This window comes from Cicer arietinum, chromosome 4, assembly GCF_000331145.2.
Source record: "Cicer arietinum cultivar CDC Frontier isolate Library 1 chromosome 4, Cicar.CDCFrontier_v2.0, whole genome shotgun sequence".
Taxonomy (NCBI): Eukaryota; Viridiplantae; Streptophyta; class Magnoliopsida; order Fabales; family Fabaceae; genus Cicer; species Cicer arietinum.
Window position 1 is genome coordinate 54,911,702 of NC_021163.2, and position 16,376 is coordinate 54,928,077.

A 16,376-nucleotide genomic window follows, 5' to 3' on the forward strand; every position below is an offset into this window, starting at 1 on the left:
TTCTTTGTCAATGACCATCCACATTCCAAGTGACATTTGGGAAAGGAAAAAAATATCAATTAGTTTCATATAATACCTTTTCTTTTTATGTAAAATTATTATGTAAAAATTTGTGTTTTTATTTGACCTTCTTCAAATTACAAGAATTATTAATTAATTTTTCATAAAAATACTCAATGAATTAAATATCAAGAATTAAAAAATGATTATGCTTCTCTCTTAATAATTATTAAAGAATAATTTTGGAAAAGAAAATTTACATTATTAATAAATTTAATATACTTTTCTTTTTTCTTTTTAAATTCTTTTACATTGATTAAATGAATTTTACATAAAGGAAAAGAGAGGTGGGTATAAGTAATTTTTGGAGGTTATTTGCGTGCTTTATTTGAGTATTAAAATTGTTATTGCATCCATATAGAAAATCCCTACCCTTAACATGCTTTATTTCTGAGTAAAAAAAAAAACATGCTTTTATTTTTTTTTCATTTTAATTTAAATTTCATATTTGTATATGTTGTTTTACGGTTCTACCCTGTTACAGGTAGAACTTGTCACTATACTAAATATATGAATAGCATCTAATCAAGTAAAAATCTGAATAAAAGTAGCATGACATGCTAATCTGTCATAAGAACAATTATTCCTATAAATGTAGGACAAAATAAAATGCATCTCTTTGGTCAATAATAAAAAATTCTAACATATATTCCTAAGGTAAGAGGCCAAGGGATAATGAGTAAATAGGAAAAAGACTACACCACCAATAGCGAATCACATTAAAATTTAGTCTAAATATTCTTACGCACAATCTCAATAACAATCATATGGTACCCATAAGCTTAGCATGAAAAGAAAAAGGGTGATGCTACTTCTTTAAGGATACATGTTAAATATTCCACAAATATAATTTATATTTGAATATTTTGTTAGAATTTTAATTGAAGTTGATTTGTTAGTTAAAATTCAACAAAAAATATGAGTTGTTAGACAAGGGTCTGCTTTTCTTGTGAATGTGGAATATGAAAATTTATCTCTTTTATGTTCATATTAAATATCGTTAACTAACGTCACAACAAGACAATTCTCTTTGAGATAAGGTAAAAATTAAAAAACGTATTAAAAAATATGTTCCAATCCATAAAGAAGTTGTTGATAAAATAGTGAGTGATACATGTATTATAATTCAAAAATCTATAGTTGATAAGACAAGTTTACATGGAATTAATAATGTAGCTGCTCATTTTGTGTTGATAATAATCCTTTATTCAGATTTGTGGATCCTAGTTTGTTGAAAACAATTTTTGATAGGGGGGTTGTTAGTATTGACATTTTGCAATAGGAAAATATGAACGCTTCAATGATTGAAGAGATTGGTTTTAAATCGGCTATTTAGAAATAGGTTGATATTACTAATAATGTTATTCATGATGTTTTTTTATAGTAGTTTGTCTAATTTCGCTAGTAATATTCACTTAGTGGATGATGCATAGAAAATGCAGGAAAAATATGAACATGTAAATGAGTATTCTGATAAGTGTATTGTTGGTTCGTGGAGTGATGTAGTGTCAAATAAGATTTACATTCAAAACCAACCATGACCAGCCCTAGCTAATACTTCTTTCCAACCCTAGCTCTAACCAACTAAAATATTAAACTAATAGTTTTAATTAATATAAATAAATTTAATTTATCTTTTTTATATTTACAAAACAATATTCACTTACATCTTATGAATTCTTAAATTTGTTGTGCATTTAAAATTTTATTTTTTATCAATTAAATTATACTCTTTGAATTTGGTCTTCCTCTACCATAAAACCCCTAGTTTTGAGGGGGGATAATAATTTGTCTACCTCTTTCTAGAGAGTTGTAGTTTTACTTTTTATTTTTAGGACCTGCTCCTTTTCTTTAAAAAAATATGTACAAATACATATAGTCATATTAATGTATCTATTACCCAAAAAAACACTCCAATGCAACGAAATATGGTAAAATCAAACTTTCTAAAACCATTATCATTTTTCTTGACCAGAAAAACAGTGTTTTCTTTTTCAAAAAGACGAAAATCATTACGAGATAATAATCCGTCAACTAATGTTCAGATTAATGCCGAAAAAAGTTAAAACGCATTCACATCAAAAAAGAAGATTTATTATTTATTATTATTTTTTTTAGAAAAAATATATTAATTGTGTTGGTCAATAATATAAAGAAGTTTAAGTGCAAGTGGCAGTAGAAAATCAACAAAACAATGACAAAGGCAAGGTAAGAGTCAATTTTTCAAAGTCAACCCAGTTATAGCTGTCATGAAAGATTTCTTTAAAAGACACTTAACTTTATTTAATTTTTAAAATATATTCATCTTTTATGTTTACTAAAAAAAATTATGCATAATATTTTTTCGTCACTTACAAGTTACAACTCTATTAGTTATTTATTAAAAAGACATTATAATACACACTTCAGTTGTACCTTTAAAAACATAATTGTATATTTTTAGAATTACAAATATTATATGTATGGTTAGACTTTTACTAATTAAAATGAAAATTTCTAATTATGTCATATTGTAAGTGATACAATAAATATAAGTGTGAAAAAAAAATATGTTTGATGTAGTTTTTTTTAGTGAGCGTAAGAAAGATGTGTCTTTTTTTAAAATTAGGTGTAAGTGTATTAAAGATAACTCAAGAAGGTCAATGTAATTTTCTCTCGATTATTGTCTCATTCTCATCTTAAAAGTGTTATATAATTTAATAAAAACAATATTTTTATTTATTTATAACTTTTAATATATATGAAATTTCGTCAAAATTAATTTAATATTCAAAAGTTTAACCATCATACTTAGAGAACAGATCAATAATATTGTAATTGAACGCTCTATCTCTTCTAATTTTACTTTTTTGATAAACTCTTTCTATTCTAAATTAATTTTTTTAAGGTATCTATACAATATTTAAAATAAATTGGCTAATGATCATAATAATTTTATAAATTAACTCTATTTATTATTTATAAATGCATGTTTGATATTCCCTTTGGACTCATCAAATATAACTAAAAAGAAGTTACAATCAATAGATCAATAGATCAAAATATCAAAGTAAATCTGATATTTAATATTAAAACGAGTAACTATTTCTTTTGTGACTAATACAAGACAAACAAATACTATAAATATAATATTTAATATTAAGCGAGTAACTACTCCTTTGTCACTAATAAAATTATTTGAAAAAAAAATTATCCATAAATATAAAACCCATATTAAAATATTAGAAGTATTTATTGTTATCTTTTAAATATACCCCTTAATTTATATTACTATTAATTTATCTTGAAAGATCAATATTTAAAGATGGACACATTCATATAAAAATGGTACTATTTTAAAAAAACTCAAATACACTTTTGATTGATCTATTATAATTGAAATTACATTTTAATCTACTCATTTCTAAATTCATCATTTTGGAGAAAAGAAATTAAAATTGTATTTAAAATTAAAAATAATAATTTTTTTGGGATAAATTATTTCTATAAGTTTGAGTTATTGTCTGACAAAAGAAGTAGCATTTTTTTTTTTGTTGGGTTTTAAGTGTCTAGTTCTAAAGAAAAATAGTCATTAATAATTTAAAATTCAACTGAAAGATAAGTGAAATTTAACTAAAATTTATTTAAATTAGAATTTGAATTTTAATTATTTTGAATAATTCGTTTATAATTAAAATACACACACACAAAAAATAGACCGTGCTTTAAAACATTTAGTCCAACTATTTAGTTTTTAAAAGATATAGAATAAATATTAACACTAAAATTTAAATAATATAAATTTTATTAAAATATATCATTATTTTAAACAATAAAAATTAGAGAAATGTCCATCTAATGTAAATAGTAGATTAGACTCCTTTAAAGTCAACAAATTCTTTCGAAGAATCAAATAAATAAATTAGTAATATTGTGTGTACATATAAAATCAATCATAAATAATTATAATACTATTAAAAAAATATGACTAGTATGATATTAACAATAAATTTACTCACTTTATTAACTCAACTAATGTATGCTACATTAGAATAATTCATATGTGGTTTCCCATACCAATTCTTAAAAGTTATCTAAAACTCTAATAATGTTCGACAATATGCTTCAGAAATAGAAATTATTTGCCCTTTTAATTTTTAAGACTAAAACTATTATTCAATCAATGTCATTACAATAAAATAAAATAAATAATAAATATATCTCTTAAAACTAAACTTATTGAGTCTAACATGAATCAAATCAGGGTCACAAGTAAATTGCCTTGTATCTTCAAAGAGCCTTATCAACAATTATTGAAATTTAAAATAACCATTATCTTATAATTTAATATGATCAAGTAGCCAAATCCATAAATAATACATCAGTATGTAAAACAAAGAATGACACAAGCAAGTTGATAGTCAAACCACCTTACATATAGTCCATGGTCAACTGTCACAAAGCCGCCATTCATGATCATCTAATTTAAAATCCAACCAACACACAATTTAATTTTCATCTTCTCTTATTTTTCCTTCCAAAAAACCATGTCTCTCTCAAACCCCATTTTCCTCTTCTTGTTTTTTCTCTTCAACCTTCAACCTTCAATTTCCCAACAACAACAAAAAATAACATCTTTCAACATCTCAAACTCACCATGGCTTCCTTCACAAAACAAAACCTTAATTTCACCAAACACCAATTTCACTGCTGGTTTCTTCCCCATACCAAATTCCCAAAATCTCTTCACTTTCTCAATTTGGTTCTCAAAAATCCCCCAAACTTCAAACCCTGTTATTTGGAGCTTCTCAAAAAAACTCAATTTCTCTTCCTCACTTGTAATCACTTCAAAAGGTGAAATTTTACTCAACAATGTTACTCTTTTTGGTAATTCCAATTCCACAAAACTTGTTCTTCATGATAGTGGAAACTTAGTTTTTGGAAATTGGACTAGTTTTGCAAATCCAAAAAACACTATCTTACCATACCAAAACATTAGTGGAGTTGAAATTGTTTCAAATAATGAGAAATTCAAGTTCATTACATCACAGTTTTTGGTTCTCAATGATGGTTCAAATGCAAATTCAACTTCTCAATACTATAAGACACCAAACCCTTTGTTGTTTATGGATGATGCTGGAAAAATGAGTATGGTAGGTAACTCTTTTCTCACTTCTGATTTTGGTGATTCTAGGTTTAGAAAATTTGTTCTTGATGATGATGGTAATCTTAGAATCTATAGCTTTTATCCTGAACAAAATAACACTTGGGTTGTTGTTTGGTTAGCAATATGGGAAATGTGTAAAATCAAAGGAAATTGTGGTCCTAATGCTATTTGTATGCCTAGAGAAGATTTGTATAATTCTACTTTTTGTGTTTGTCCTTCTGGATTTATGCCTAATCAAGGTGGTGCTGAAAAGGGTTGTGAAAGGAAAATTCCACTTTCAAATGAGACTCATTTTGTTAGGCTTGATTATGTTAACTATACAACTAATGGTTCTATGAATCAAATTACTGCTGGAAACTATACAGTTTGTGAATCTAGTTGTAGATTTGATTCAAATTGTCTTGGATTCGGTTTCAAATACGACGGATTGGGATATTGTGTTTTGTTGCGAGGTAAACAGCTTCAATATGGTTATTGGTCGCCGGGGACTGAAACCGCTTTGTTTTTGAAAGTTGATCAAAAGGAATCAGAAGCTACTAATTTCATTGGTATGACAGAGGTGATGCAAACAACTTGTCCTGTGAGGATAAGTTTGCCGCTACCGCCTAAGGATTCGAACACTACCACGAGAAATATTGTGATTATATGCACCCTTTTTGCAGCTGAACTTATTGCTGGTGTGGCTTTCTTTTGGTCTTTCCTTAAGAGGTATATCAAGTATAGGGACATGGCTACTACTTTGGGTCTTGAGCTTTTACCTGCTGGTGGTCCGAAAAGGTTTACCTACTCAGAGATCAAAGTTGCCACTAATGATTTCGCGAACCTTATTGGGAGAGGTGGATTTGGAGATGTCTACAAAGGGGTGTTGCCGGATCACCGTGTTGTCGCGGTGAAGTGTTTAAAGAATGTCACCGGGGGTGATGCTGAATTTTGGGCTGAAGTCACCATTATTGCAAGGATGCATCACCTCAATTTGGTTCGTTTGTGGGGTTTCTGTGCCGAGAAAGGTCAAAGGATACTTGTTTATGAATACATTCCTGGTGGATCATTGGACAAGTATCTCTTTAGGGCTAAATCTCGTAAGAATAGTGCCGAATCTGAATCTGATCAGAGTCATAGTAGTCCGAAACCGAACTCACAAGAGAAGCCTGTTTTGGATTGGAACATGAGGTATAGAATTGCACTTGGTGTGGCAAGGTCTATTGCATATCTACATGAGGAGTGTTTGGAATGGGTTTTGCATTGCGATATTAAGCCGGAGAATATTCTCTTAGGCGACGATTGTTGCCCTAAGATATCGGATTTTGGATTGGCGAAACTAAGGAAAAAAGAAGACATGATGACTATATCAAGAAGGAGGGGAACTCCCGGTTATATGGCACCTGAATGGATAACGGCCGATCCAATAACTTCCAAAGCCGATGTCTATAGCTTTGGCATGGTGCTATTGGAGCTTGTGAGTGGAGTGAGGAACTTTGAGATTCAAGGTTCTTTGGTGAGGAGTGATGAATGGTATTTCCCTGGTTGGGCTTTTGATAAGATGTTTAAGGAGATGAGAGTTGAAGATATTCTTGATAGTCAAATTTGTCATGCTTATGATAGTAAAGTACATTTTCAATTGGTTAATAGAATGGTGAAGACTGCAATGTGGTGTTTACAAGATAGACCTGAGTCAAGGCCAACAATGGGGAAGGTTGCCAAGATGTTGGAAGGGACTGTGGAGATAATGGATCCTAAGAAGCCAACTGTTTTCTTCCTTGGGGAAGAGTAGATTGTGATTATTTAATGATGCTATACATCTATGAAGTATTGACACCTACATAGGTGTCAGATGCTACATAGAAGTGATTGAATGTAGTCACATATATTAGTGTTGTGTCGGACACATGACACTCGTTCAATCCAATGTTCGATGCTACATAGCGATATATGCAAACCTCTTGTTTCTACATTTGCGCCTCTGTCAATGAATTTAGTGATCAAATGTACAATTTTTGGTTACCTTTAATTTTCTCTTTCATTGTGGTATGATTATTTTGTTCAAGTGTAATTTATATTTACTATAGTTGCAATGTATGTCCTTTTCATTGGTGATATAAGCCAGTCATTGTGTAAATGAGATATGAGCTATTGCGAATCTATCCAAGTTTTCTGAATTTGTTACCAAGATAAAGTATTAGAATTTAGTTCTGTTTCAAAAATTAACTGCATGAACATTGTGTATCCAAGTTATGTTGTGTGTAGTGAATTGGAATCACCTCCATTGGAAATTCAAGCACAAAAGTGGAAAAAATGGTCGTGTTAAGTCTGCTTATGATGAAAAGTATATTTGACAATACTTCTTTCTTTCTTATGAGACTAACAAACGAGGACATAAGAAAATATGGAACACGAATCATGTGTTAGATCTACTCATCAATAAAAAAAAAAATCCATATCTTGATGCTTAGATATTTGCTACTTACATCACATTAATTTTAAAGTATTTTTCAGCTTTTTTATGCAATTTTTATAAAATAAAATTCAAAAATATTAAATAAAAAATTGATTTAAATAGTTTATCTTTACCTCATTGAGTATGTTAATAATGGGGACTCTTGCCCCTATAATAAAATAAAAAATTATTTTGATAATCCTATTAGAATTTAATTTAAATATATGTCAATGTAAGAAAAAAATTATACCATCAATCAATCACAGCTGGTTAGAGCTGTCAATTTGACAAGCCCTCTAATTATTGGCCCCAGCTCGCATGTTGGATGGACAAAAAAAATTTATAATTTAAAATGCCTCAAAAAGAAAGTCACAGCTCCCTAAAATTTTATGGGCCTATAGGCCCACGTTTTAAAAAAAAATCGATTTCTTTTTTTAAAAAAAAATTGACAATTTTTTATTTTTTATTTTTTATTTTTTTACTGATAAAAAATTGTCGTTTTTTTTTTTAAATTTTTTTATTCGAGAAAAAAATCAATTCTTTTCGAGAACTTTTTATTTATTTTTCTTACACAATTTTTTGAGAAAAAAAATATTTTTTAATATTTTTTATAAAAAGAATCTCAAAATTATCAAAATATTGGGACATATAAGCCTCCTGAGCCCCCTCTATTAAGCCCCATGAAATAGTAGGCCGAGATTTTAAAAAAATTATTTTGATAGAGGACCTAATATTAAGGGTTTAATAAAAAAAAAACTAAAAGGTCTAACAGTTGGGGGCTTTTTGACAGCTCCACCGCTAGTAGATCATTAATAATATTTAATTTTTGCAATAATTATTATTATATAAATCCTATAAAAAAAATTTATACTGTCAATATATCTTTATCTCTTTAATTGTATTGACAATAAGAAAATAACATAACATTTTTAGAACACAAAATTTTATAAAATAGTAATTATAATTATATATTTGATAAGAGTTAGTAATATTTTTCTTTGATCAAAATATATACTATTTTATCGTCCATAGCTAAGAAAATTTCTGGATCTGCCACTGCTTTTCATACAAAATCTTTTTTAATTATTTCATATTTTTGCCACAAATTCTTATAATTATTTCATATTACTGAATGTCAATTTATTTTTAATTCTTAACAATTGAGTCCGAAATAACTACTACTAATTTTGAGTAGATTTATGTAAAAATCGCTTTTTCAAATATAAGATTAAAATTACTTATATTTTGTTTTTTTTTTTTGAAAAAAATCACCTTGTTTTTAATCTATAATAAAATTACTCTTAATTAACTGTGTTGAGATACAAGTAGTATGCTAAGAGGGGAGTCGTTTAAAGTTGATATAAAATTTGTGGATACAAATACCATAATTGAATTATTAAATAAAATCAGTAGTAGAGATTGATTTTTAGCGGATATAACTATTGCTAGCAGTAGCAGATAACAATTAAAGTGAAAATTTTAAAATGTATTCAGTAATTACGGAAAAAATCCTGATGTTTCAATTCTAATTTTTACTAAAAGGTTTAAACAAATATTTATAAGCTTATCAAAGTTATATTGTAAAATAAATAAATATTTTTCAATTAAATAACGCACTCTGTTTGATTTTATTTTTGATATACTGGTAAAAAAAAGGTTTCAATGTAAATTTTAATAAAATAATTGATAAAACTTAATTTTTTTTAAAAGAGAATCTCCTCCTACCATAATAATCACAATTAATATATATGTTAGGCGAGCCATTATTTCCTAATTCCTAAACAAACGAATCCATTATTTATTTTAATTCGAAAAAGAGCTATTTATGTTAGGCGAGCCAAATTTCCTAATTAAAGCATATTAGAGCCCAAATCAAAAATAACAAAAGCATATTAGATCTTATTGAGATTACAATTTTTTCGAATAAATTAAATAAAAATATTCCTTCAAATCGCATTATGAAAAAATTAAAATGCGTAATTAAATGCAGCGAAATAATAGCCTCTAATTGCGATTTTCCAAAATTTTCTCCACATCTTTTACTAAGATACATATTTTCCTCTTCCAGCGTCCAATAACTAAGGCAAGAAAATGCAGAAAAAAAAAATGCAGACAAAATTTGATAGAAATCAAAAAAAGAACTAAGAAGATGATAAATATTTAGGAAAAAAAAAAAATGATAAACATTAAAAGCCAAAAAAACATTCAACTTGCTTGGTTGCATAATAATACGGTGGCAGAAGCTTTGCCATTTAGCCCCACTGAGCGTGCAACATTAGGGCCTATATATATGAGTTAAATGATAAAAAAGCATATAAAGAATTTATAAAATATAAATTGAGTAGTTGTTAAAATTTTCTAATCAACACCCTCATTTTTTTCATTTTGCCATCCACTCCTTTCAGACAATCAACGATATATTAAATTAATTGAACATTTAATTTAGTCTCAAATTTTAGAAATATAATTTTATTTAAAAATATCAATCAATTTACTTATTTTTCACATATTGCACCACAATATTAAAGTTTTGTTTTGGTTACATAGCTAAAAGGAAAGGACAAAGAAAGATAGAAGAAAAAGAAAAGACTACTCTCTTAAGAAGAGTGTTCCTCGAGGGAGGGTGAAAAATGCAAACAATCCTATGCGACAAAATAATGTCATTGATATCTTGAATCAAACTAGCATGTTTATGGAACTTGGGAGTTGGCTCTTTGAGCAAACTATCACAAAGTAAGGAGTTTGTTAAGTAAATAGACCACTTTAATTTAATTAAATAATTTATTATTTCATAAATTTAAATAACTAACTTGATTGATTTTTATAATATTAAAGACTAACACTAAAATTTATTTACTTTAAATTAATTAATTATAATTTTTTATGGGTACAAATTTAAATCTATAAACCAAGATTATAAGCATGAATATCAATAATATATTAATATCTAATACTGATATGTGTTGGATATTTAAATATGTCTTCATCATTGGCCAGAAAAATCTTTATTATTATCGTATTACTCTCTTTATTTTAAAATAATTCGCCATAATTAATATTACTTGCATTATTTTTAATATAATATCTTTTATTATGTATTTATAACATTAATAATAGATCAATAGTTAACAAAAATAATTTAATAAAAATGATATTCGCCAAGGCCATGTCTACCCTCTCTTTTGTGGTCTCTAATTTATCTAAAATTAATATTTTTAATAAATACTAAATCAATAAATTATATTATCAATTGAATATGAAATTGATTGTATTACTTAAATAAATGATTTTATATTTTAAAGTATAAAAAATAAATAAAAATTTAGTAATTTAAAAAAATATTATTATAGACTTTAAATAATTACATATTAAAAGTTATCTTAAATCTCTATATACGTTAAAGAAACCCTATACGTCTTTTATCAAAAAGTGTTGGTACCATATTTTAAAATTGTAGAAGTTGTCTTGAAAGAAATTAATGTGATAAAATGAAATGAGATAATGGTGAGTTGGCAGGTCATAATACATGTGGTTGAACATGCAAAAGATGAGGGCTTCAAATTGGTCGTGGGGACATCAAATCTTTGCTATGCTTTTCACCAAACAAATTTATGAGGTTTTATGCCCTTTTTGCCTGCCACAATCAAAGGGCAGCATGTAGTTGCTTGTGCTGCTGCTACCTATAGTTTTAAGGGAGCATGCCTTATTATGCCATTACGAAGGTCACATATATATGTCAGAATTTGGGAATCCTAGAAGGAAAGGCAAAATCGCTACTAGATTTAATTTGTTTTTAATAAGTAATATGTAGGGATTTCTTTTTCAACCATCCAAATTAAAAAAAAAAAAAAATTTACCAAATTATTATATTTTAAAATTTATATATTAAAATATTCTTTTTTTTTATATACTTAATTACAAGTCGTTTATGTAAACGACGATTTTCTTATAAAAAAACCTTAAATTGGTAAAGGTGATTTTTTTAAAGAATTTTTTTTATATTATTTTTTTAAATTAAATATATATATATATATATATTTATATATATAATTATTATAATTTATTTATAAAAAACAACAATACAAGTTTTACAAAAATTATATATATTGATTAAAGTTATCTGTAACATTTAAACAATATTTTCAAGTATAATCAGATAATCGACATAGTCCGCATTTTCTTGATATTTTTTCTTTAACATTCATTTCAGTTGTAATATAAATACTATTTGAACAACCTTTTTTTAATTATCTACATTTCAGGATTGTGATATAATATTTCAAGGACTCACTTATATCCAATGAAGAATAATGACCCACATATAAAGGTGAAATATATTGTATCACAATCCTGATACGCGGAAAATTAAAAAAATCATTCAAATAATGTATGTATTAAAATTGAAATGGACAAAAGAGAAAAAGTAAGAAAATATACACTATACCAGTTAATTGGACATATTCAAAAACATTGATAAATTTTTTCAAATTTAAATTATTAAATAAATAAAAAACCTAATATGTATGCACACTATGCACACACCATAAATATGCACAATTTAGTTATTGATAATTTAAAATTCGATCAAAATATAAATAAGTTTTAATAATAATTATTTTAATCAACTTGAATTCAATTTCTTCTACATAATTTGTGTTTATTTAAAATTTATCAACCACTCAAATTAAACTATTTAGTTAGATTATATTTTTATTTTTAACAATATAATTTTCATTAATAACTTTTTTTTGTTGTTGTTGAATAACATCATTTACACTATTTTAATATTAAATAAACTCTAACGTAATCTACTTAAATTTATCTAAATTATCGAGTTTTGACAAACATCCTTTAATTGGTATAATTATATCCCCTGGAAATCCAACCAACTAAACTACTTTTCAATAAAAAAAAAAAGTAGATGTATAATTGAAGAGTAATGAGTGTACTTGAATTTAAAAAAAGAAAGTAATGAGTGTATTTCGTACACCTTTCATTTAGTATCAACTTTGTGTGCTATATATACAAGCTACTACACCATAACCTCCTAACTTATGAATTGAAATAATTACTTATTAGTATGTTGAATACTATACTTGAGTTTCTAAAAAAATTCCAATAAATCTTATTCACCAAAAAGTAAAATGTAAACTCAAAATTGAACCAAAAGAGAATTTAATAAGAAAAATTCAAAACACAAAACTAGAGATAGATCTCATAGGAGTAGTTTTCCTTGGACGTTTTCTTAAATTCACTCTTTCAACATATTCATAAGGTTCAGCTATAGAAATAGATGACTCAACTTCTGAATTTTGGTTGATTCCAATCTCTTCCTCTCCTGTGATCTAAAAATACACAAATTAATTTTATGAGAGTTAATTAAACAATAAATTTCACATTAAATTAAAGTATATATAATGGTTGTATACCTTGCATTTAATGGAGCAAAATTGATTACGCTTATCTTGTAAATGTTTGCCACATTCTTCACAAGTGCCAGCTGGCTTTTGAGGTGTTGTAATATTTGTTTCCTTCATTTGTGACTCATCATGGTTTTGAGAAGCAAATTTTGATCTTATTATTACTTGTTTCTTCTCTTTTGAAGGCCTTGGTTTGAGATGAACAATCTTGTCATTGTTTGATATATAAGTCTGCCAAATCATGTCAAATTGTAAGAATAAAGTTATGTTCTTCTATTTAATCAGAACAATAAATCCATTTATTGTTTCTAAGTGTTCATATTAAGTTTTTTTTAGTTAGATATATCAATTAAGCTATAACGTTCAAGTATATACAACTAGTACAAAACAATATCCTCAAAATACATTTCAAGCAAAAAAAACTGACTTATACATAGACAATTAACATCAAATTAAGATTTAAATTCACTTTTATTTTTTCGGTTTGGTTGATGAGTTAAGAGACATCAAAGAAGTTATAAAAATGCGATTTTAGATTTAAATATAAAATAAAAAAAAACTAATATAACTATTAATTTATTAATATCTGTCAATTAATAAAATATACAATTTTGGTTTCTTTTTTTAATTTTAGAATTTTGGAGTTCTTATTTTTAAAATTACAATTCATAGTACCAAATAGAGGAATTCAAATTGTAAAATGAAAAATAAAAGAATTAAAATTTGAACTGTAGAATAACAACTAAAAGTATATTTAAGCTAAAAATTAATGGAAATATACATGACTCAATGGTTAGAACTTGTAAAAGATGCAGAAAATTTGTAATATGGATTCTTGACTACTATGGAGAATAATTAACAGAGCAGCACAACTAATTTATATAATTTAAGCCAATTAAAAATTCTATGTATTCATCAATGGTTATTATCATTAATCAGAGCAAAATAAATCAACTATAATGCATCAAAAACTATGAATCACAGTACAATTAAGATACTAATTGATTCATTCAATAAATGGTTATCACTAATCAGAGCAAATTAAGAAATCAAGAAACTTTATTATAAAAAACAAATCAAGAAAAATAATTGATTTTTTCAAATTAAATTTTTTTTGGGATAGTAAATATTTTATCGATCAAAGTGACATTAACGATCAATTTATAATTATATTCAAAAGAATTTAAAATTACAAAACTATGCTCTTATCTGAATTAACACAATTAAGTATAAGAAACATAATTGATTTTAAACAAGTATTTATAAATGAATTGAACGCTAATAAAAAAAAAAAGTAGAGAGAAAAGAACCTGAATATTTGAGCAATCAAAATACTTGAGTAAGTCAGAATATCTGACAACATCTTGATAACAATATTTGTATATTTGAAATCTTCGATGAAGAGAATGAGAATCTTTACCATGTCTACATAAACTAATTCCACAATCTAGACAAAACACATTCTTCTCATTAAACTTTTCTTTATGTTTTTTGCAATTACCAAAGTTATCTATCAAAAGTGCATCAAGCCAATCTTTTTTCTTTTCATTTGATAAATTATGCATCCCCATCTGCAAAAAATATTCAACAAAATACAATGATCAAGGATCAATTAAATTCTTCACTATCAATCATCAACAAAGAGTAGCACAAATTATAATATTCAAGAAAAAATCAACATGACAAGTAAAATAAAATTGTAATCTAGATATATTCTTTTTTCTCCAATAAATATGATACTAGAATTTGAACACAAGAAGGGTCTAATTTGAAGAATCACATGAGCCAAGAATGTTCCAAAATTTTGGAATGCAGAAAAGGGTATGAATCAAGTATCTTGAAATTGTGAATTTGCAATCAAACTTTCTTTAAAAAAAAAAACTTTCTCAAAACATGAAATATATTAAAGTAAAACAAATACAAGATTAAGAAAACATGAAACAAAAATTAGAAATTGATAAACAAGAGTTATATGTGCTAACAATGTCTACCTTTTTTCTTTCTCTCTAGCAAAAATTGAAAGGGAGAGAAGATGGTATTAAATATTATATAAATATATAAAGTATGACCAAAATATAATAGTATAATTCTCAACACTGAAAAGGGAAAAAAGTTAGAATGGAAACAAATATTTTCAATTTCAAAGGATTGTGAGTGTGATTATGGAACGACTTTTGAAGATTTTTCAATTTTAAATTGGAAAAGTCACGTGGGGCCCAAGATAGGAGCTGCCTTTATTTCTTCTCGTAATCTTTTTTTAATGAATAAAATTTATTTAATCAAATACTAATTAATAGTTATGGATCTTTTGCTCGAGAAAATTATGGATCTCTTTTTATCCAAGAAATAGTATACCAAATATTTGAACATTATTTTGATCCTAAAAGCACCAAATTGATCTTACAACACAACTATTGAATCAAGAGGCTTGTAAATTTTAGAATTGGCAAATTTCAATGTTATATGAAAAAAATATTGTTAATGTGGCGCTGTTATGAGAATTATTTTGACCGAAGTGTTTTTATGAGAATCAATTAAAGGTTAAGTTACACAATTTATTATTAATTCATTTTGATTTGATTGAAATTTAATTATCAAGAAAATTAATATTTAGTTATATATGGAAATTTGACTATGTCAAAATAAAAATTAAATGGATTTTGTTATTTTTCACCCTTTGGATTATTTAGTGCCTTTCCTAATATAGATACTTGTTATTATTATTATTATTATTATTATTATTATTATTATTATTATTATTATTATTATTAATATTTATTTTTTTGACAAAAAGATACATTTGTTATTTATCAATTACAATATTTTTGTGCTTAAAAATTTACAATACTTTTTCTTTGCTAAAAATGAAAATATTTTATTCAATCATGTATTTTCTTCGTTTTCTAATAATCGTGTATTTTCTGTTTTATAATAAATGTCTTATAACTTACATATCAAATAAAAATTTCGATTAGAAAAGATAAGAACCGTGATGATATATATGATGTAGATTCGGTTGATATTTTAACCCATGAGAAACATAATGATAAGACATTTATTCTCTTTAGGAGATGCTGAGTTACATCAAGAAATTGATAAATATGATCATAGTGCAATTTATGAAAATAACAAAGAAATCATCTTTATTATACAAATATGTGTATTGTAGGTTATTAGAGTGATGAAGTGTTAAAACAAAATGTTGTACAAAATCATCAAATTCCTCGATTTGGTAGCAAATTTACAATCAAAAGACTTAGTGGCAAATATGACCTATTCAAATATTATAATGACAAATAATAATTTATATCTCAGA

At 26.0% G+C, this 16,376-nt stretch overlaps 2 protein-coding genes across 2 annotated transcripts; one reads left to right on the top strand and one right to left on the bottom strand.

The window, feature by feature from the left end:
• The first annotated feature begins 4,543 nt into the window (after window positions 1–4,543).
• Window positions 4,544–7,362, top strand: LOC101506092 (G-type lectin S-receptor-like serine/threonine-protein kinase At1g34300). Its single transcript, XM_004498662.4, has one exon. The coding sequence runs from the start codon at window positions 4,587–4,589 to the stop codon at window positions 6,975–6,977; it is 2,391 nt and encodes a 796-aa protein (XP_004498719.1). The 5' UTR covers window positions 4,544–4,586; the 3' UTR covers window positions 6,978–7,362.
• A 5,436-nt stretch (window positions 7,363–12,798) lies between these two features.
• Window positions 12,799–15,196, bottom strand: LOC101509406 (uncharacterized). Its single transcript, XM_027334109.2, has 4 exons — window positions 15,052–15,196; window positions 14,371–14,631; window positions 13,070–13,291; window positions 12,799–12,985 (listed from the first exon to the last, which is right to left on the bottom strand). Exons 2-4 carry the CDS (start codon window positions 14,629–14,631, stop codon window positions 12,830–12,832), a joined length of 639 nt encoding a protein of 212 aa, XP_027189910.1. The 5' UTR covers window positions 15,052–15,196; the 3' UTR covers window positions 12,799–12,829.
• Between the last annotated feature and the right edge of the window lie 1,180 nt (window positions 15,197–16,376).

What these genes read in the sequence shown, in the direction of transcription:
- LOC101509406 (XM_027334109.2), bottom strand. Translation starts at nt 14,631, where the DNA reads ATGGGGATGCATAATTTATCAAATGAAAAGAAAAAAGATTGGCTTGAT. An exon ending in TTGATTGCTCAAATATTCAG is followed by an intron (nt 13,292 to 14,370) that starts GTTCTTTTCTCT and finishes ATGATTTGGCAG; the next exon opens with ACTTATATATCAAACAATGA. An exon ending in TTTGCTCCATTAAATGCAAG is followed by an intron (nt 12,986 to 13,069) that starts GTATACAACCAT and finishes GTGTATTTTTAG; the next exon opens with ATCACAGGAGAGGAAGAGAT.
- LOC101506092 (XM_004498662.4), top strand. Translation starts at nt 4,587, where the DNA reads ATGTCTCTCTCAAACCCCATTTTCCTCTTCTTGTTTTTTCTCTTCAAC.